At 41.2% G+C, this 22,430-nt stretch overlaps 1 protein-coding gene across 1 annotated transcript in view; it reads right to left on the bottom strand.

Annotated features, from left to right (window-relative positions):
• Positions 1–5,179, bottom strand: part of SPHKAP (SPHK1 interactor, AKAP domain containing) — a 78,760-nt gene extending 73,581 nt beyond the window's left edge. Inside the window, exon 1 of the mRNA XM_077826891.1 lies at positions 4,969–5,179. Within this exon, the coding sequence (XP_077683017.1) occupies positions 4,969–5,179 (211 nt within the window). The remainder of the gene's footprint in view (positions 1–4,968) is intronic.
• Positions 5,180–22,430: the final 17,251 nt, after the last annotated feature.

The raw sequence follows: 22,430 nt of genomic DNA, 5'->3' as shown, positions 1-22,430 counted from the left end.
CTCCACTTTCCCTGGCTGATGTTTCCATTCTGTTGATTACCCCAATTTCTCCATTTCTGGAGGACTATCCTATAATGAATACAAAATAGCAGACTGCTGCCTTTTAAAGACTAGAATATAGCACTTAGCTGGACCTAGTTATGTTTGCCTGTCTTTAATAATATACTAAAATGTGGTACTAGCTTTTCTTCTTAAGCAAGCAGTCTTGAGCAGTAAATGCCATCCTCACTACGTTGATTGAGCTTGGTAGACACTAGTATAAAAGAAAATTCATACTGTACTTCATCCTCACTATTGCCTGCCTGGGATCTGGGAAGTGAGTTGAATAGTCGTCATTAAAGAACAAAGAAAACAGTGGGAGTGACTGAACTCAAAAGCCCAGGCAGTGTAGCTTTATAATTGCAGACTAAGAAATGAGAATTGCGCACACACCCTGTATTGCATGTTGTGTGCGTGCTGCTGAATTGTATTTATCCTTCACATCTGCATCTTCCTCTCATGAAGTCATGCAAATCAGACTTCCAGTCACAGTATTTATACGCGCAGCTGATACCGATCCTAAAGCACTGCTTTTGGATTAGCGTAATTATTTCTTACATAGAAGAAAGACTGCTAACTAAATAATTAATAATCAAATTATAGCAAGGTAAATTCAGCTAAATAAGCCTGCATCTCTCTTTATGCATGATTTCAGAGTTCCTAAAGACCATACAGCCCTAAAGGCCCATTCCTGCAAACATTACTCACCATAGTAAACATTACACTGTGTATTAAGTGTCCCATTACACCTGGTTTTAAGTGTTTGTTTGCAGAACTAGGCCCTAAATTATCATTACTTCAGTATTAACTAGATGAAGTTTATAAGTGTCATATGTTTTCAGGTTATTGCCTAGTGAATTCAGCGCAGTTCTCAGTACCCTTTCAGAGCTGTGCGTCCAATTTCCTGAGAGGCAAGCTGAAAGCGTATCCCTTATTAAAATATAGAAAATCTTCAAAATAGAGAACTTGATCCTCCATTCCTTACACATCCAAAACTCTGAACTAAGTCAAGGTACAGTCAAATGGTGTGCCACAAATGTAGGATTTGCCCTATCTCATAGGTTAAAGAGTTCATGTTTTCTCAGAATATTTACATGTTTTACTTGATACTGTGCAGGGCCAGATGCTGCTGCTATTTATTGAGAGTAAGAACAGGGAACTTATTCTGCAAACGGGGACTTACAGTTAGTGGGACTATTTGTTGAGTGAGGTCTGGACCCACTCAGTTAGTGTAAGGGTATCAGAAGCTGATCCATAATTAATAAAAAAAATGTATTGTCTAAATACAGTGAATTTAAAATAGCTAATTAAGAAAATTTAAGGCTAAAGTAACTTTTAATAAATGTATTTATTGCATAGAAGTACAGTGAATTAATACAAATGCAGTAAACACACAAATATCCTTAAATAGTTGGGTTCACCTGACATGCATGATCACTGACTACTTAAGCACAGTGGTGTATAGGGGTAAGACCACCCCGCATCACATGTCATGACCCTTTAAGATTGTGGGAGGCTTTGATATACACAAACACGTAAGAGGTACTTTTGCAGGGGAAGTGGTCCTCGGAATAAGTAGTGTTTGGGAGAAAGTCGGTTACTGTTTCTTTAAGGGACTGGACCAGGAGCCTTGCATAGTAGACAGGACAAGACTTCCCCTCTCACCCGAGCAATCGTGGATGAGCTGGGAGAAGGGAACTAGTGGGTATGCTGCCTCCTCCCACATAGCAGGGCAGCCACCTGCAGGAGAAGGCTGTCTGCTGAACCCGCTGAGGACTAACTGGGGAGAAGGGACTACCTGAAAGAGAAGCTGGCTGAGGCCTTACAGCTGGCATAAGTTACAATGCTCGCTCCAAGGAGGAGTGCTGGGGACTCCCAGCTGGTGGAGGGAACAGAGTGACTGTTTAAAGTAAATCCCAGCTCCAGGGAGGGGGCTGAGTGGCATCCTGAACAGGGACAAGGAAGTTGACCAGGACTCTTTTTTATATGGACTCAGTGGATGTGAACTAGGGTGACTAATGAAGCGAGTTTCATTTTGGAGCAAGACTTAATAAATGAGACCTCATGAAGTGGATGCACATTTTGAACCAGTGTAGTCTGGGAAATTGAGAAGAACATGAGGAGGTGCTGAGCACAATGCTCCTGCTGGGGAGTGCTGGAATGCCCCTTTCCTTTGTGACACCATCATTTAATGTTCTCAATCTTCAGCCTTTTCTTCACCTGTCTAATCTATGCAAAGGATCAATAGCCTTAAACACTTGAACATCTGTGGTCAATTTCCTTGGAATTCAGCAAGGAAAAATTGCATTATTATAGGGGATGCCTCTGTAACTCGAGACAAAGTATGGGATGGATTCTGATCATCCACTGGTGGAAAAGTGGAGTATCCCCATGAAAGTCAGTGGAGTCTCTCTGGTTTCTCAGAGTTAGTTAAATCAGTGAGATTCTGATCTCTATCTCAGCCCCTCCCAAAATAAAAATTAAAGCCACACTTGTACCATCTATAGCATTCATTTTGACTTTCCATTTTACATCTCATGTCATATTGATGGCAAACCTAATGCACGTGGATATGACTTTCACCACTTCTTCAAAGGGATAGAAAATGTGCATTTTATGCCATTTTAATTTCTCTAGTCTTAATTTTAACTGTATAACCTTTTTTCTTTAGTTCTGTAAAGAATTTTGGGGTGAAGTTTGGATGAAAGACTTTACTAAACCAGGTTTTCCCTGCATGTATATATGGGCATATTTGTGCATCTAAATTGGTCTCTACTCTTAAACTGAGGATTAAGATCAGGATTTATCTAGTCTGTTTGCAGCTGTATTGCCCCTTATTATAGGCTATGTGCATTTTCACAATTTAGAACTAAGGTTCAAGTCAAAGTCTGAATTTCAGGTATGAGTGCAAGAGCATCTATATGCTCACCTTGTTAACTGAGGAGATAACTGTGGGGCTTATGTACAGTTTAACACTAGAGGAAGCTGATGCACTGATAATATCATCTGTTATAGTATGTTCTGCATGTAATCAGACACATTGTGGTGGGTTCACGTGAGGAGTCTAAAAATCAACAAACAATAAACGTGACCACAAACCAAAGAACTTATTGGACTTGATGTTCTACTTCTCCATTTGTAAAATGTATATGTGGAAAACTAGTCCTGGAGTTATATTTATGGCACACTAACAAATCTGTTCCCTTTGAATATATGATCAGGTCATAGTCCGATATAGTACACAACACCAGTCTTTTCAACCACATAAGGCAAAAGTTCTCCAACATTTTCCAGAAGAAAACAGGGTTAAAGTGAAAGGGAAAATATCTTCATGTACAAATATGGAAAGGCTTGCTGGAGCTGTGTTGAGTGAAATAGAATGCCACTGTGTGTTATGAATTATATCAGACAGAACAGGCTACACCACAGACTGAAGTTCAATGACTTGGAGCACTTGTCATTGAGGTCACTGGAGACTGATAAGAGCTAATTTCTAATGTCAGACACTCAGAAGTTTATAGCTTGTAAGACTGGCTAGTTTGTGCACATGGGACAGCATAGCAGTGATTTTAGAAGACATCTGACAGTATACTTGGGAGTATTTGAGAATGAACATGAAGCTGTAAGTGTTGAAGTGTCTATGTTCTTGGTCTCCAGAGGTATTAGAGCAGAACACTTTAAAATGGAGCTGCATGCCGTACCAACATAGGAGTAAGTGTTAGGCATAAGTAAGTAGGGCCCTACCTAATTCACAGTCCATTTTGGTCAATTACAATTTAAAAAAATCTTATGACCCTGAAAATTTCATAATTTCAGCTATTTAAATATGAAATTTCATGATGATGTAACTAGGGGTCCTGACCCAAAAGGCAGTTGTGGGAGGAGCAGTTGCAAGACTATTGTAGTGGGGGTCCTGGTACTGCTACCCTTACTTCTGTGCTACTGTTGGCAGTGGTGCTGCCTTCAGAGCTGGGTGCCTGGAGAGCCCAGCTCTGAAGGCAGAACCACTGCCAGCAGCAGTGCAGAAGTAAGGATGGCATGGTATGGTATTGTCACCCTTACTTCTGCGCTGCTGACTGCAGAGCTGGGTCCTCTGTGGCCCAGCAGCCGCCACTCTCTGGTCGCCCAGGTCTAAAGACAGCACAAAAGTAAGGGTGGCAATACCACAATCCCCTTACAATAACTTTGCTACCCTCCTCCCCACTGTGATCCTTTTGTGTTGGGACTCCCAGTTTGAAAAATACTGGTGAAATCTGTATAGTGCAGGGTAAAAGTACACACAAGACCAGATTTCACAGTCCATCACGCATTTTTCATGGTCCTGAATTTGGTAGGGTCCTAGGTATAAGTAACTGTACTGAATCACTCATCTGGATTGGTCAGTTGCTGGATTGGTCAGATTGGTTGACTTATTTAAAGGGTGATCAAACATGGCAGCTACAACAAAGAAGGTTTGGCAAAAACTTCAGGATTCTAATGCCTAGTTTTCAGTAAGCTTGTGGATGTGCCTTTTGTATAAGTAAGACAATGACTAACTTTGTCCATGCACTACTGGATACACAGTGCACATCCCCATATTGGCTATAGTATGTGGGTCCCCATTTAGCCATTGTGTACACCGTCAGTGCAGTCTGCATGTGAAGCAGGTGCACATTAGCACATGCACATGTGCGGGCTCATTTCCAGTAAGCTGCTTCAAGTAGGTCATCCCATGTCAAAGAAGATCTAGAGCCTAAAAGAGTAACAAAATCAAAGTAAAGTTCCCAAGAGGTCAGATTTTGCTGAAACTCAGCCTCTGTTTCCTGAGGTTCACAAATCTTTCTTTCAATATGGAGTCAGATTGAGGCTAGCTCACCTCCTCTGTAAGATCTCCTCATCCCTCAAAATTCTGAGTGTGGTTTTTTTTTTTGGTTCTCCTTTTAATCTTACGGGCTACCTTCTGAGCTTTACATCCCAACACAGGAAGCAGATGGCTGACACCCTCCTCAGGCTCTTCAGCTCTCCCACCTTCATTCTGTGGCAAAGCCAGCTGGACAGTCTTTCCAGGAAAAATCTTCTGGGGCGTGCATAGCTTGTCTGCCCTTCTCAGCTCTTCAGCAGCGAGATCCAAAAGGGTTCTCCTGCAGCAGCACAGTCGCATTACCCCAGTTGGCCTTTCTGTTCCATTCCCACGCTCACACTGTGCTCATCAATATCAATATATTAGGAAAAACTTTTTCACTAGGAGGGTGGTGAAACACTGGAATGCGTTACCTAGGGAGGTGGTGGAATCTCCTTCCTTAGAAGTTTTTAAGATCAGGCTTGACAAAGCCCTGGCTGGGATGATTTAGTTGGGGATTGGTCCTGCTTTGAGCAGGGGGTTGGACAAGATGACCTCCTGAGGTCCCTTCCAACCCTGATATTCTATGATTCACTTGAGAGTTTAATTTAAAGGTGCCATAATTTTCAAGGCCTCAATGACATCCTGTGCAGGATTTAAACCAGGGCCTTTTGCACTCGGTCACAGGATGAGCTGGGTTTTTAAGAGGTTCAAATCGTAGCTCTGAACTGTGCATGGTTTCTCTCCTGCACTGGACTCATATACCCAAGAGGAGGCACCTGAGAGCAAGCCTGCTGGGTAATATGAGGCAACCATGTCTCAGCATAAGGGATTAGCTGGTAGGAGCAGTACTGTCCTGGGAAGCTTTCTGGGATCAGTGGACATCTCAAAAGTGGTTCCCTGTTAAGAGGGAGCTGGAGAAGGAACCTAGGAAAGTCTGTGTGAAGAAGAAGCCAGGAAAGGAGTAAGAGTAGCAGGCATTCTAGGCTATAGAGCAGAACGGTTGTGGGTTTAGTGCAGATAGTTGCCCACAATTTCAGGTTTCAATCCTGGGATTTTACACAGAAAGGGGGCATGGGCCATCCTATGGAGCCATCTAGAGAGGTGGTGCAGGAGGGCTGAAGAAAGAATTCTGAGCCCACGAAAGAGCTAAAAGGTTGGGTTTATTTGAACACTTGTAATATTGTCAATCCCCAAGCATTCAAAAAATCATAGGTTTGGCTTAAGTCATGAGATTCTAGAAACAATTTTGGGATTCATTTTATTTGCCTTCCGCTTTGACACAGTAGGGTACGCTTGTCACATTTTCCAAGCTTTTTTTCCTCTGCAAGCATGAGGGCTAGAATTTTTTTTAATGAAAGCTGAGATTCTCATGGTACTACAAGAATCCAGAAACTGGAGTTTGAGGGGAAAATGCCAATTATCATGAAATTTTGTGATTAAAATCACAAGTTGGCATCAGTGTCTTGTCTCCTCCTTCCAATAGGAAACTCTTGCTTTGGCTGAGTGACCATGTTACCAGCAAACTGCAAGTCTGCTAAACAGCCTTGGCAAAACTGAAGCAGCACCTGTATCTTAATGCCTCCTGGAGTAAGCTGCTGCTACTACACGTTTGGATTTAGAGCCCTTTTGGTCTACCATGACACACCCCAGACTGTGCAGTGTTAGAATTCCTCTTCCAGGAATTCTGCTGGCATTGAAGTATGTTCACTGCTTACTGAACTGAAGCTGCAGTGCAACCATAAAATCTAATAGGTATCTTAGGTCCTGTTGTAGAAGACTATGGGGGAGGAGAAGGATGTGTCAACCACTTTCCCACTGAAAGAACCTTCCTTTGATTTTGAGGATCGTGAAACTGCCTTCCCTGCAAGCTACCTTTAAAAATAAAGCTAGGGAATTAACCGGAAGACACTAAAGATGAGAAGAGGCAAGTCATACGCTACTTCTCTCTCTGGAAGACACAAGGAGTCTGTCAGGGGCTGCTTGTCTGCCACAAAACCTTGCCCTATTGGCTATGAATAAGACTGTTCTAAATCCCATAATGCTTCCACTGAGAAGGCGAGTCAACTACTCAGAAATTATAGCTACCTCCATGAGAGTACAGGAAGCAATTGCAAGGAATCAAAGTGCTAGCAGTAATAAAACACATTCTTTTTTAAATAATGGGCCAAAATGTGAAATGATTGCTTCTATTTTGCTATACTGAATATGTCAAAAATAGTGACCTTGATGACTCAAGGCTTAATCAAAAAACACATCTGCTCCTAAAAATAATTGTCTTCCTTGCAGATCTGGCAGATGGTGCTACACATCACACAAGTAGATGTAATTTAAAGAATTCCCCAGGTTATCGCTAAAGAAAATTAATCTTGTGAAACAGTATCAACAAACTTCAATTTTCTACCATCTTGAGCTTCCAAAAACTCACTGATGATCAGTAATTGTTCCTATTTAAGGAACATGTTCAATAAATACTAAGTGCCCATTACAGTTCTTAATAGGATTAGTTCAATAAAAGCCTACTGCTTTTCATCTTTTCATTATGATCCTTAATCTCAACACTTTGAACATACAGAATGCTGATCCATGAAAGAAGATAATCTTTGTTAAAGTAAGTGAATTGAATAAATGCAGTGAAGTTTTTTAGTGCAATTAAATTCCAGCTATGGCATACAATGTTCCTAATGTTCTGTTGATGATGAAACTGAAAACTAGCAAAAATGGATAGTAAAAGAATCCTGAATTAGAATTCCAAGCTGTACCACACTGGAGGGCCAGCAGCCTCAAAGTTCTGAGAAACGCCTATCAAAGTTTAGATAGTATTTTGCAAGTGCTTTGGAGGACAGGATTAGAATTCAAAATGATCTTGACAAACTGGAGAAATGGTCTGCAATAGGATGAAATTCAATATGGACAGATGCAAAGTACTATACTTAGGAAGGAACAATCAATTTCACAAATACAAAGTAGGAAATAACTGCATAGGAAGGAGTACTGTAGAAAAGGATCTGCGGGTTATAGTGGATCAGAAACTAGATGAGTCAACAATGTAATACTGTCGCAAAAGAAGCGAACATCATCCAGGGATGTATTAGCAGGAGTGTTGCAAGCAAGACACAGAAGTAATTCTTCCACTCTACTAAGCACTGATAAGACCTCATGTGGAGTATTGTGTTCACTTCTGGGCACCACACTTCATGAAAAAAACATGGACAAGTTGGAGAAAGTCAAGAGGAGAGCAACAAAAATGACAAAAGGTCTAGGAAACATGACCTACAAGGAACTTTTTTTTTTTAAATTGGGTTTGTTTAGTCTGGAAAAGACTTGAAGACCATAAAAGATTGTTATAAAGAGGAGGGTGATAACTGTTCTCCTGTCCTCTGTGGCTAAGGGGAAGTAGTAATTGGTTCAAATTGCAGCAAGGGAGATTTAAGTTGGATATTAGGAAAAACTTCCTAATTGTAAGGATAGTTAAGTACTGGAACAAATTACCTAGGGAGGCTGTGGAATCTGTCATTGGGGGTTTGAAGAACAGGTTAGACAAACACCTGACTGATGTGGTCAAGATAATATTTAGCTCTGACTTAGTGCAGGGGACTGGACTAGATGATGTATCGAGGTCCCTCCCAATCGTATATTTCTGATTTCTACACTTAATCCAAAATTGATCAAAACATTGGAAGCTTTTGTCCACTGTTTTACTCATTATCCCACCTCTCCTCCTAACCCAAACTTCCCCTGAACGCTGCCTCCTGATCAGCTCTCTGGCTGACTTCATTTCTCACTCTCATACTCGCACACCCACTGACCAACCACACACAATCCCCTGCCCTCAACCCCAATGACTCCCATTACCCTTTTATGCTTCCTTATGCCTGTCTCTTTCCTTCCTGACGCCAACATTTGCTGCATATGTTCTGTGGTTTCAACTTTTTTTTCTAGTCCATGTTGGGTAAGTCTTCAAAATCTCACCGCTCTTCCTTGGCAAGGTAGGAGGAACCTCAGCTTGTATGGTCTTCCTCTGAGTCTAGGGTAGAGATGGAGACCACCAGCAACTGAGAAGAGACTTCCAGACCTGATTAAACCCTTTCTTGAATTTGGCAGAGTAGTCAGAGAGAGAGGCATTATTAGAAGTCAGAGTGGTATTTCCCTAAATCCAGGCAACAGTTGAGCATAATTTTAGTGTTTGACCTAGTTGTCCCCACCCCCACCCCCCATGCCCCTAATCAATGTGTGCCTATTGCTACCTGGAACTTTGTCATTTTGAAAGTAATTTAAAACTTTAAATATCCCAATAAATAAACTTGAATCTGTTTGTAACTTAAATCCATTACTAAATCTGTTAGTGTTAATATAAACCCAGGCTCAATTTGTCCCTCTGACTTCATTCTGGGGCTCCAGCTGTCAAAGGATCATGATCTTACTTTAACTTTGCACCCAGAAGGATCCCAAAGCACTTTACAAACAGGGATCACTTCATACACCATCTTTGAGGGTGCAATATAGTAACTGTTCAGTAGTATATACCAACTCTAGCCAACAGTTTTGCACAGGAAGTGAAAGATATCTCTTCTTATCAAAACTTCAGGGAGATTTTAGAGAAGCATAATACAATACAACTTGGACTTTAGCGATGACACCCATGTTATATAATATACCTACATTTATGGAGAATACCATAGAAACTATAATGAACATAAGTAGCCATAAGAACCCAGGCAAGGAGACACATCATGGAGATGAATACTTGCCTGCTCAAATGAGGTGGGCAGGAGGGTTTTGACTTCCTTGCCCAGGGGCTGTTCTGAGAAGAAGGGATGCTGGGACGAGATGGGGACCATCTGACCAAGAAAGGAAAGAACATCTATGCACAACAACATCCAACCTAGTGAGGAGGGCTTAAACTGGGTTCAAAGGGGGCAGATACCAAAAGCACACAGATAGGTATACAAAAGGTGACCTCAACAAAGGGTTAGATGTTGAGATCAGGGATCACAATAGGATCACAACAACAACAAGAGGGAAATCATTGCGGTAATCTGATAACAATTTTCAATATCTATAAACAAAAGTAAAGAGTATGGGGTGATAAAACAGGAAGAGCTGGAAGTATTCATACCTAAGCTAAATTATGACAATTGCCATAGAGATGTGGTGGGCTAAGTCTCATGACTGGAATATTGGTATAAAGGAGTATGTCTTGTTCAGGAAGGACAGACAGGGTAAAAAGGGATGAGGTGTTGCATTATGCATCCACAGTATATACACTTGTTCTGAGCTCCAGTAGAAGGTGAGCGGCAGACCTGTTGTGAGTCTCTGGGTAAAGATAAAAAGGGTTGATGTCATGAAGGTGATCTACTATAGACCACCAAATCAGGAAGAGGAGGTAGATGAGGCAGTTCCAGAAGAAATAACAAATATCCAACACACAAGAGCTTGTACTAATAGGGGACTTTTTAACTACCTAGATGTCTGTTGGAAAAGTAATACAGCAAAACACAAAACTGCCATTATGTTCTTAGAATTTATTGGGTCAACTTTTTGTACCAGAAAGTGGAGGAAGTAATGGGGGGACAGCCATTTTAGACTTGAGTCTGGCTAACAGGGAGTAATGGGTAGTGAATCTGAAGGTGGAAGGCAATTTGGGTGAAAGTGATCATGACATGATAGATTTTAAGATTCTAAGAGAAAGAAAGAGTGAGAGCAGCAGAATAAAGACCAGGGGCTTCAGATATGCAGACTTTACCTACTAGCTCTCTGAGTTTAAGGTCCCATGGGAAGCAAATCTAAGAGAAAATGGAGAGCCGACAGTTTCGCAAGAAGACTACACTAAAGGCACAACTGCAAACTATTCTGGAAAGCTTGAGAGAATAGTAAGAGGCCAATATGGCTCCATACAGAGCTCTTCAATGACCTGAATCCTACAAAAAGTGGAAGCATGGACAAATTGCTAGGGAGGAGTATGAAAAATTAGCCTAAGCATGTAGGAATCAACTCAGAAAGGCTAAGACACAAAATGAGTTACATTGAGGAAGGGCTATAAAAGGCAATAAGAAGAGGTTCTTTAAACATATAAGGACTGAGAGAAAGAAGGTCAGTGTAGGTCTAAAAAAAAAATCAAAGAACTGATGACTGAAAGCTGAGGAGTTTAAGGCATATTTTGCTTCAGTTTTCACTAAAAGGGTTAAGGGTGACCAAATACTCAACACAATAAACATGAACAACAAGGCGGAAGGAACACAAGCCAAAATAGGGAAAAAACTGGCTAAAGAATATTTAGATAAGTTAGATATATGCAAATCAGTAGGGCCTAATGAAATTCACCCTATGCTACTTAAGGAACTATCTGAAGCAATCTAAGAACCATTAGCAATTATCTTTGAGAACCTCATGGAGGACGAGTGAGATTCCAGAGGAATGGAGAAGGGCAAACATAGTAATTGCCTTTAAAAAGAGGAACAAAAAGGTCCTAGGGCATTCTAGACCAACAAGTCAAACTTTGATACCTCAAAAGATACTGAACAAATTCTTAAACAATATAGGTGTAAGCACCTAGAAGATAATAGAATTATAAGGAATAGCCCCCATGGATTTGTCAAGAACAAATCATGCCAAACCAACCTACTTTCCTTTTTGACAGGGTTACTGGCCTAGTAGATTGGGAACTGGAGTGGGGGAGGGGAGGAGTAGATGTAATATATCTTGATTTTAGTAAGGCTTTTGATATAGTCCCATAGTCTCATAAGCAAGCTAGGGAAATGTGATGTAGATAAAATTACTATAAAGTGGGTGAACAAGTGGTTGAAAGACTGTACTCAGAGTCATCAGTGGTTTGCTATCAAACTGGGAGGGTGTATCTAGTGGGGTTCCATATGGGTCAATCCCAGGTCAAGTACTAGTCAATATGGAGTAAACAGTTTGCTTACAAAACCTGCATATGATACAAACTGAGAGGGGTTGTAAGTGCTTTGACGGACAGGCTTAGACTTCAAAATGATCTTGACCAATTGGAGAATTGGTCTGAATTCAACAAGATGAATTCAATAAAGACAAGTGCAAAGAAGTACTTCACTAAGGAAGGGGAAAAACAAATGCAAAACCACAAAATGGGGAGTAACTGGATAGGGGCTAGTACTGCTGAAAATGATCTGGAGGTTATAGTGGATTGTAAACTGAATGACTCAACGATGTGATGCAGCTGTGAAAAAGACTAATATCATTCTCAGGTTTATTAACAAGTCTGTCATAAGTATTACATGTGAGGTTGTCCTGCTTTACTTGGCAATGGTAAGGCTTCAGCTGGAGTACTGTGTCCAGTTCTGTCCAACACTTTAGGAAAGATGTTGACAAATTGGAGTCCAGAGGAGAGCTATGAAAATAACAAAACACTTAGAAAACCTGACTGTAATGGGGTGTTCACCCCACATCACCCCTGAAAGGGTTAAAGTGGTTCAGAAGGGGATAATTAACCTGGTAGAGTGCACATGGACGTAGATTTAGGCTTCACTGTCAAGCCCTAATTGAAGATGGAGCTCATCTGGGCTGGAATAGGTGGGGGCTTGTATAAAGCCAGGAAGCGAGAGAAGAAGGGGCTTGTAGCATAAAAACCTGTAGTTACTCTCTAGGCTTAGAGAAACCATAGGGAAGATCCAGAGGATGAGTAGAAGACCTAGGATCCTGGCTCAGAAGGAATGGTTCCTCTACTAGCCACTGGCATAGTAGAGGAGCATAGCTTTAAACTGGGGGACTACCAGAATATCTGGTAAACTAGTCCAGTGATGTGATTTATACCCCAGAAGGGGAAAACTATAGTAACCTGGCTAGAAGGCTAAGTACAAAGAAGGAGCATTCTAACTAACGAAGAGGAAGAACTACAACTCCAGGAGCATAAGAAGGGGGCTACAGAATGAATGGGCAACAGAAGGGGGTGTCAGACAGGGTGGAACTATTTCCCAGATGCAGCCACAAGGAGATGCCCCAGGGGTGAGTAGAGAACTCCATTACCTTGACCTAGGAGAAAACATTTTTTTAAAAAAAAACTGGGCATGTTTTGTCTTGAGGAAAGAAGATTGATGGGTGGACCTGATAAGTCTTCAAATATGTTAAGTGCTGTTATAAAGAGGACAGTTGTCTTCCATGTCCATTGAAGATAGGATAAGAAGTAATGGCCTAGATTTTAGGAAGAACCTTCTAATGATAAGGGTCGTTAGCCTTATTAATAGGCTTCTAAGGGAGGCTGTGGCATTTGCATCACTAGAGGTTTTTAGAAAATAGGTTGGAGAAACACCTGTCAGAGATGGTCCAAGTTTACTTGGTCCTGCCACAGGGTAAGGGGCTAGACTTGTAGGACTGGAAGGGACCCTAGAAGTCATCATTTCTATGATTCTATCACCTCAGTTTCCCGTCTTAGGTAAAAGATGGCATTTACAGTAGCACAATCTTCCCTAACCCAGAACTGTTTTTATTTATTTACTTATTTATTTGCCAGCAGTGATTCAGATGGAAGGCTGCCAGCTACTAAACTGCCAACCTGCCTTTGCAGCATCTAAGTGTTTCTCAGAGATCTCATGTTCCTGGGTGTAGACAACTGAGAGTTTTAGCTGCTCCCAAAAATTAGTTATTGCATTAATAAATATAGGAAATTTTGGGAATAAAGGAAACTACCTCGCAGGGTCCTAGAGCTGGGCACTAGCCACACCTGAACATCTACGCCACAATTAAACAGCCCATTAGCCCAAATCAGCTGACATGGGCCAGCCATGAGCTTTTAATTGCAGTGTAGACATACCCAGAGAGACCCGAGTTCCTTTGGCCTCCTGTGATAATACATCACTTCTTAGTTTTTCAGCATCTTTTAGTAGTAATTCTAATTTTATTTTCTTTGGGTCAGACTGTGACTAGACCCTGCGCAGGTACCCAAGAGAAGGATTTAAGCCACTTTATACCCCTAGAGCAGGGGCTGACCATAGTCTTTGTCCTTTGATCCTCCTAAGGACAGAGACTGCAAGCTAGTGTTTTTGCAGACACTCCAAAGGAGTTGGATGGACATGCAAATGAGTGTATGGTACACACCTGAAGAGATGCAGCAGTGGGTGCATTCCCATGGTATGCCTAGGAGCTCTGAGATGCAGTATTTCCTGTTGCTTCCAGTGGGGGGGTGCAGCTCCACAATGTAACATCACAACAGAGACCACTGGCTTTGTGCCAGTGGCTTATTTGCAACTTTAGAATATTCATACTTAAATTACTGGGTTTCATTATAAAAGTGTAATGTACAAGAAGAGAATAGTACCCCATGGGGGCTACCAAGAGAGGAATAAATGAGCTGTTGCCATCAGTCAGCCAAAATGTATCATCAAGAGCAATCATTCACCCTTTACTATCCCATTGCTACGACTACATTCAATATGCATAATGGCCCCATCTATGTGTTTTTGTTTTGTTTTTTTAAATGAATCCAAACACTATGGTATCTTGTGCTCAGAGCTTCATTTAAGCTTTATCTCTCTGACAAAAGGTTGCGAACTATCAAAATTATCTAAACGATGTAAGTATCGAAGTATACAAAGAGGAGTAATTAAATGCCTTTTTAAAGACTTTTTTAAGCTTTGCAAAAAATCCCAATAAACAGTATTTAAGAATCACTTGTCATTTGTAAAAAGCTTTTAACATCCCTGGGATAGTTAAAAACTGTTACATGCAATTTTCAAGTTCCTATAGCTGTCTGTTCAATGGCGGGATCATAGTTTAGGGGTAGATAGCCAACAGCTGTTGTTCAACCATCCAAGGAAGTAAGGCCCTACCTCACTTAATCAATCTTTTCTGAACCAGAACCTAACAAACAGACTATTCCTGCTGTCCTTCCAATGCTGCTGGTATCTGCTGAATTTTGTACCCTGTTTTAAAATTTAACTTTGCATGTAAAAGGGTCAATATAGTCACTGTACAGTGACAGCTGTAGATTAGATGCTGTTGAAATTACTATTCTAACACAACTCGTTTTGATCAGTCTTGACGTGTGTACTTCAATCAGAGCACAGATGGCTAGTCAAACAGATAATCTATAAATACCTTGAACAAATGTGTGGGTTTTTTTTGTTTTGGAGGTGGGACCCATGCATAATGTAATGGGACATCTAGGTCTGAACCTGTACAGTGCTAAGGGCCTTCAAAAGCTATGCAGCTCCCTCCACTTCTATTGATTTCACTGGGAATTGAGGGTGCTGACCACCTCCCCTAAATCTGGTCTGGAGGCTGATATGATCTATAAAGCAAATGAGTAAAAGATATAGTGCTAGTTTTATGCACTTCAAAAAAAAAAAAAAAAGGCAAAGTTCACTAAGCACCTGTTTTATTTTCAGATCTCACATGCCATCACTTCTTCAAATGCAATAATTCTATTCAAAATCAGGAAGCCTTTATTGTGGGCTTTGTAAATTAATTATTTGTAAACAGGATTTTAAAAAAAACTACTGGAGAACACCCCCACTTAACTTCAAGTTACACTGAAAAACATGCTGTATCCTTGGAAATCTCTTATCTTTTATTTGGTGATGATTCCTAAAATAAGGATAACCATGTTTACATACATAGGGCCTGATTCTGATATAAATCAGAAGCAGCTGTCAAGGGCCTAATGGGGTTATACCAGTGTAAAACTGGTTGAAGGGAGACCAGATTCAATAAGTGCTTGAGCAATCACTACCAGGAAGTGACTTTGTTTTAAGCTTTCCTGTCTAACCGTGGGCTTTACAAAACACCAGTGCTGTCGCTGAGAGATGGGAAGAGTTAAAAATAGGGGGGGCATGGTGCCAGGGATGGACTATGCAGACTTCTGTTATAAATGTAAGACCTGATCCTGCAAACACTTAGTTACATGTTTAACTTTACTCATATGAGTAGTTTAATTGAAATCAGTGGGGTTACCCACACACCTAAAGTTAAGCATATACATAAATGTTTGCAGGATCGGGGCCTAAATCCTCCCCTTCATATAGTAAAACCTCACACACAGCATGGAATTGATATAAAATGCGGATCTGTGCTCAATATTAAATAAAAACCATAGAAAAGCAAATATGGAAAATGTAGAAGTGAAAATAATCATGTAATGATGAGCAAAAGTTGCTTACAGAAATCCTAAATGAAACTCTATTAATACTGCTACTAGAGCTACAAAAAGGCAAATGAAGCAGCAATGCCTGGTAATAATTTGTTGACCTGTCCCTCCCCAGACATCTTAAATACTGATCAAATCTTATGCCCCTGAATGTGTCTGGCTGGCATGGCATAGCGTATGGTAAATGGCACATATTATATCCCCTTTTTTGTTAACACTTTTGAAGTGGTCTATTCTTGAGGGGCAACTTAAAACCATAATGCATCTAGCTAATTCCCCATTCTCTTGCCTTTGCAGACTTTAGGCTCTTCAGAGTGCTTCCTTCTTTGCACAGTGCCTGGGACAATCTGTCACTGACCTCAGTTAGACTGCTAATAGTAGCTGACACATCTGGGCCTGCTCCTGGAGTTGCTGAACATCCAAAATCCCTCCCGGCTTGACTTCAATGAATCTGGAGTCAGCAAGATTCCTATTGTATTATGGATGCATAAGGACTTCAGGATCTGGCCCAGCCATGTCTTCTCTCTTCCCCCTCCCGCACCCCAATCTCCCTGCAATGTATAGTCTAGGCTTATATCCCTACAACAATTTATACTTGGGGTGCCAAGATCTCTTTATCAGCAGGCTTCTCCTGACATAGTTTGGTGCACACTACTAAAACAAATTCGGACGACCAGTTGTTTAGAATTCTATCAGGCTTTAATTCTGCTGGATTTTAAGCAAGCTTTTTTTTCCCCCTCCTTTCCAGAAATAAGTACCATCCAATGCAAAATTAAGTGTGAAAACATCTCTCACAAGCTTATTGAGACTTCATTCATAACCTTCGGTAGCATTCAGTTCTCTATATCACAGGTCACTATGTGGGTTGGTTTTGGCAATTCACTTAAATCTTCACAAAACAATTGGTTGAACTTCCTATCTAATTACAAGACCTAATGCTGATCTCCTGCATAGCAAATCTGTACTCGATTGATATTAAAAATGGAAGTTGACAGTTCCTGTTTTGCTAAATTCTCTGTATAATGTAATGCGATTTGCTACACTCAGAGCATCAATGTGATTTATCAGTGGGACAGAAGGCTGTTCTAGACCTGTGGTTTTCAAACTTCTTTTCTGGCAACCCAGCTGAAGAAAATTGTTGAGGGGTTTGGGGTGCAGGCAGGGGCTCCAGGTTTGGTGGGGGGTCTGGGGCAGGGGATTGGGGCACCGACTTACCTCAGGCGGCTCCCAGGCAGCAGCGCAGCGGGGGTGCTAAGGCAGGCTTTTTGCCTGTCCTGGCAGCGCAGACCAAGCTGTGTCCTCCACGGAAGTGGCCAGCAGCAGGTCTCGCTCCTAGGTGGAGGCACACAAGCAGCTCCATGTGTCTCTCGCCTGCAGGCACTGCCGCCCCCCCCCCCCCCCAGCTCAAGCTAGTGCTTGGGGCGGGGGCAGCACGCAGAGCCCCCCGTGCCTAGGAGCCAGACCTGCTGATGGCTGCTTCTGGGGTGCAGCACAGTGTCAGAACAGGTAGGGACTAGTCTGCCTTAGCCACGCAGCACCACCGCCGGGATTTTTTACAGCCTGGTTAGTGGTGCTGACCAGAGCCACCGTGACCCAGTGCCTTACATTCACTGTGACCCGCAGTTTGAAAACCACTCTTCTAGAAAATGTTATCTGCTAAATTTATTCTTTGTTCCATCCAGTCTGGATCTTGGTCCCTTTATTAAAAGACAGAAAATATGTTTTTGACTCTTAAGTTATCAGAAATAGTGCCTGAATTGACTATGGTTTTAACACACAATTTTACTAGCTTTCAAATTTTAAAAGCTGATTTACACAGTACGCTTACAGGGAAGTCTTCATTGTCACAGAATGACATCTGTAGAGAGGTTCACCGTGATTGAAATTGCAAACCACTTTAATTCTACTCCAGTCACTATATCCAGTTACACTTGAATCAACTTTAGGGCATGTATATGATAAGAAAATATCCTATACACTAATAATTTTACATCAGTTAAGTTACTGATAACATATTCCAATTTCTGTACACAAGGCTTGATCACCTTTCTCTTACAGTGGCATAAAGTCAGCAATAACTTTACTGAAGTAAATGGAATCTCACAAATATAAAACTGGTGAGAGATCTAAATCCTTAACAGAAGATGCTATTGCGGGGGGGGGGGGGGGGAGAGACAGTAAGTCAAGTTACTTATGGTAAATAAAACCACCTATTCTGATCAGGTACAACCTTAAAAGTTGAGCACATAGAGCAACCAACACACACTGAATCTAACTCTGTTACAAATCTAAGGCTGGTGGAAGATTATCTGTAAGAGTTTGTTTGTTTTACACTTAATTAAGCAATAGCCACTAATCTTGATTCCACAAAAAGCCAAATTCCATGGGTGCAATTCCCACTGAACATGTAACAGCACATTTGGCCCTAAGGAAGGACAACCTGACTCTCAAGCAGTAGATGGATGCCTTCCATAGTATTTGATTACGAACTGACGTGAGCTGATATGATTTCTGATCTAAGGGAATGATAAAGTAAAATGGTCTAAATTGAGCGTTTGCATCTAATTTACATTCAGAAGTTCCAACTGCTCTAATGAGACTGTTTCTATGACCACATGCAGATCTGCTCCTAAACTATACTAAGCTATTAGCTAAATTGTATAGGAACAATCTGTGATCATTTTGACGCTAAAGACTATATTCTGTCATCACTTGCTCATAGAAAATCTCTTAAAAATTTACATGAGACTGGTACTTTCAGTTCCTCTGTAGGAATGAAGCTCTATTTCCCTTCTGATATCCCAGAGAAACACGAATTCAATCATTTTCATTGTTGACAATATGAAGTTAACTATTCATTGATCAAAAATCTGTGGGGCTTTCTAAAGCAAACAAGGCTCTAAAATCACTTCTGAAAAACTTTTACTCCCCTTGTTAGGGCAGCTCAGTACTATTAATCCCTTTTGGTAGCATAGTATCATTCAGCCATGTGATCATCTTAGCTTTGTTTACACCAGACCACATGTATCCAGAGCAAGAGCCCAGCAATCCTGGCTTTCATTCCCTAGTGCTTTGCTTGTATCAGGGCTCCTCTTTTTCTAATGACCCATCCTCTATTGCCTTGCTGTTTGTTTCATACCAGAGCAACGTTGGCGTGAAAACACTAGCAGCCTGATTTGATGGTGACTTACATTCATTTTGCACAGATATACAAGACTACAGAGGGCAGGAGGCAGTCAGGAACTGGGCCAACAAACCATGGGTAAGAACGATCCTCCGTTTCTCTCCTAAAAACACTAAAATTCACTGTTTCTAACTGTACAGATCACTAAACCCAACGGTACATAGTCAGATCACTGAGATCTTGACTTTCATAATAAAGATTTTGGGTAAAATTCAGTGTCCTCCTCAAAGGCCCAGTAGCAGTAGAAAAAGTCGTTTGTGGCATAACGAGAGGTGTGCATGGAGCTCTACTTCATGGAACCCAGCTGAAAGTTAACTTTCTGGGTAGTATGCACAGCATGAATTGGGAGCAGCTCAAGGTGAAGGGTGAGCTAAAGATCCTCACTTTCTCTCCTCATGCCAGAGCATGAGCTTGTTCTGATAACTGCAGAGTTATTCCAGCCACTAGGCTGCAGTATATTTCATGGAGCAGCTGTGAAACTGTTTTTTGTGCTTGGTTGGTGGGTATTTGCCCTTTTTCTCACCCCTCATACCTGAGCCCAGCCTGGCTATTCAGGCTGATTGCTGGGCAAAGGATCGCTTTCATACCTTAGAGGAATGACTCAGCTACTCAGTGAATTACAAGAACACTATTATACTCTAAGGGAGAAATTATGTATATATAAAAGACGAATGTCAACCAGAATTCTTAGGTAGTAAGAGGTTATGGGGAAATCAAGTGGGAGTTTTGTCTGCACAAGAATTACAGGGTCAGAACCTAGAGCCCAATTTTTCTTTCTTCCTTCTGTTCTGTTGTACTTACACAAGTAGTCCCATTGCACTCTTCAATTGCCAAGTAATAACAAGAACTCCTGACTATAATTCACTGCTTACCTGTGAAATGCCCTGTTAATATACCAAATAGTGAGCATCAGCCTGAAACACTTTGACAGCTATTTTAGGGTTTCTGTGCAGTATTTGGGAGCCCCTGGGAGCAGGCATCCCAGCCTGAGTTGACTGACTTGGGTTAGTGGGGCTGGTGCTAGTGCTCTAACATTAGCTGTGTAGCCAGGGCTTTGAAGTTGCAGCCTGGGCTGCGAAGCCTGTGGGTGATGGGGTGGTGGTTCAGAGCCCGAGCTCCAGCCTAAGTCACAACTTCAAAGTTTTGTGTAAACTGCCATTGTCAGAGCACGAGCATGAGCCCCCGCTAGCAGAAGTCTAGCCACCAGCCTAGGAGGCTCGCTCTGGCGGGCTCAAAATGCTATGTAGATGTGACCTTAATGACTAACTCATTTCTTCCTTTCTTTTTTGAATTTTTAGCTAGATGAAATGGAGCGGGGCAGGGAGAGAAATGCCTCCGTTAGCAAGGTCCTCCTCAGGCCAGATCCCAATATCCTTGTTCACAACAAGTACTACCTTACTCCATGACTAACCCTCACTCCCTGACCCCCCAACTTCAGTGGGACTCTAGCTGTGGACTAACTTGGCGCTCAGTGGGGGAGGGTATTGGAATCTGGCCTCTTTTAAAAAATACATGCTTCTAATGACAGGTTTTTTTTTAATAGTCAAACTCTTGTACAGATTACGATTAGTCCCTATGTAAAATACACTGTATTCTAAGCTCCCTATCCTAAGATGCTCACAGGTCATGTCTCCTAAGAGTGAAAAACAGCCATTTTATTCAGTTACAAATATAAATATCTTTAGACTACATAATATGTAGACTCCATCTCCATTACTTTAAACCAAAACAAGCTGCTGATAGAATGCAAACCCATGCCTTAGTATTGTTTAACATTTAACAACCCACATAACACACACTGGATGGCTTGAGTAATTTCTGTAACCAGGGCTGTGCTACTCTAAAATGCTAATCAATTTCACATCCAGTAGATTGCAACTTCACACACACTACTGGCATAGTTCAAACATGGTACTTGCTTTTGAAAACAAATGAACAACACTGCATTGAATTTCACTTGATTTATAGTGTGTGTGTGTGTGTGTGTGTGTGTAAAAGCTCATAATTACCACAGTATATAATGTGAGGTAAAGACTACATGACCTTTTAATCTATTACATAAATACATTGTTACAATTTTGTAGTTCCTGATAATCTAAGACACCACTTTTTATGGGCTGGGGGAGGGCTGTGTTGTATTTCAGAGTTCTTTTCAGATTGCAAGCTTTCTATCCAGATGTTACTAGCAGAGCAGTCTTTTCCTTTAATAAACATTAGAACAATTTATTCGGAAGAGGTAAACAACATCGGTAGTACAATTAACTTTCTTACATTAGCACTAAGAGGGTAGCACATCTACAAGCCAATAGTAGCATAAAACTGTCGGTGTATGTACAAGCTGATTTTTAGGCATGTTAGACCATTTCCCCACTAATCTGATGTCTTTCCACTAGGAACTGAAATAGCACAGACCATGTAAAATTGAAAGAGATTAAGACCATTCTGAATACACTGCAGAACTGTTTAGTCTATTCTAATATAAAATTTCCCCCTGATCTTCTGTGCAACTACTCTATATGCAACCTATGAAGATTGTTTCATTGGTAGTGTAAAAATAAAGAAGCTGGCTTACATTTAAAGTCATAATTATGACTAAAAATTTCAAAAAGTGCATCTTCAAAGCATGTGCACATTCTGGGTCTGCTCAATGCCTGGAACATTCTTTGACTTCAATGGGAGTCCCGTGAATGGGGTGAAAGTCATGCTTCTGTAGAGTTACACTTGCATTTTCCAGACTTAAGTGGAGCACACAGGCCCTGTGCTGACTCTCTGCATGGAGAATTTCACTGATTAACCAGTTAAAGGATTGAGCCCACTAGCTAACTAATCCCCACAACACCCTTGTGACAGATGCATGTTATAACCTAAGTGCTTCTGTTCTCCATGGATATGTGGTCATCCAAGTACATGCAGTATAAAGTGTGCTCAGTTCAATGATCTCAACTGTCCTGCAAGTTTTTAAATAAATAAAAACTAGTAGAAAATAACTCTAAACAAAAACTGTTGGAATAGTCCCCTACTAGCCAGTGTAAATGCATGAGTGGGCTTGGGCACACCCAAGCTTTACTTAACCCCTATTTTGAAGACTTGTGGGACAGCTTAAGCATGCACAGGTCTTGTGCTGTCTCTCTGCACAGTAGTGAATTTCACCAGCTGGGAATTTGCTTGCTTAAGAACTGCAGCAGCTGGTTCTAAATGACTTTACCACAAGGGGTGTGTGTGTGTGGTTTTTCTCTTTTTAAAGTATATTTCTTAACTCCTGAATCCAA

Source organism: Eretmochelys imbricata, chromosome 9, assembly GCF_965152235.1.
Source record: "Eretmochelys imbricata isolate rEreImb1 chromosome 9, rEreImb1.hap1, whole genome shotgun sequence".
In the NCBI taxonomy this organism is placed as follows: domain Eukaryota; kingdom Metazoa; phylum Chordata; order Testudines; family Cheloniidae; genus Eretmochelys; species Eretmochelys imbricata.
This window is presented reverse-complemented; position numbering and strand designations above follow the sequence as displayed.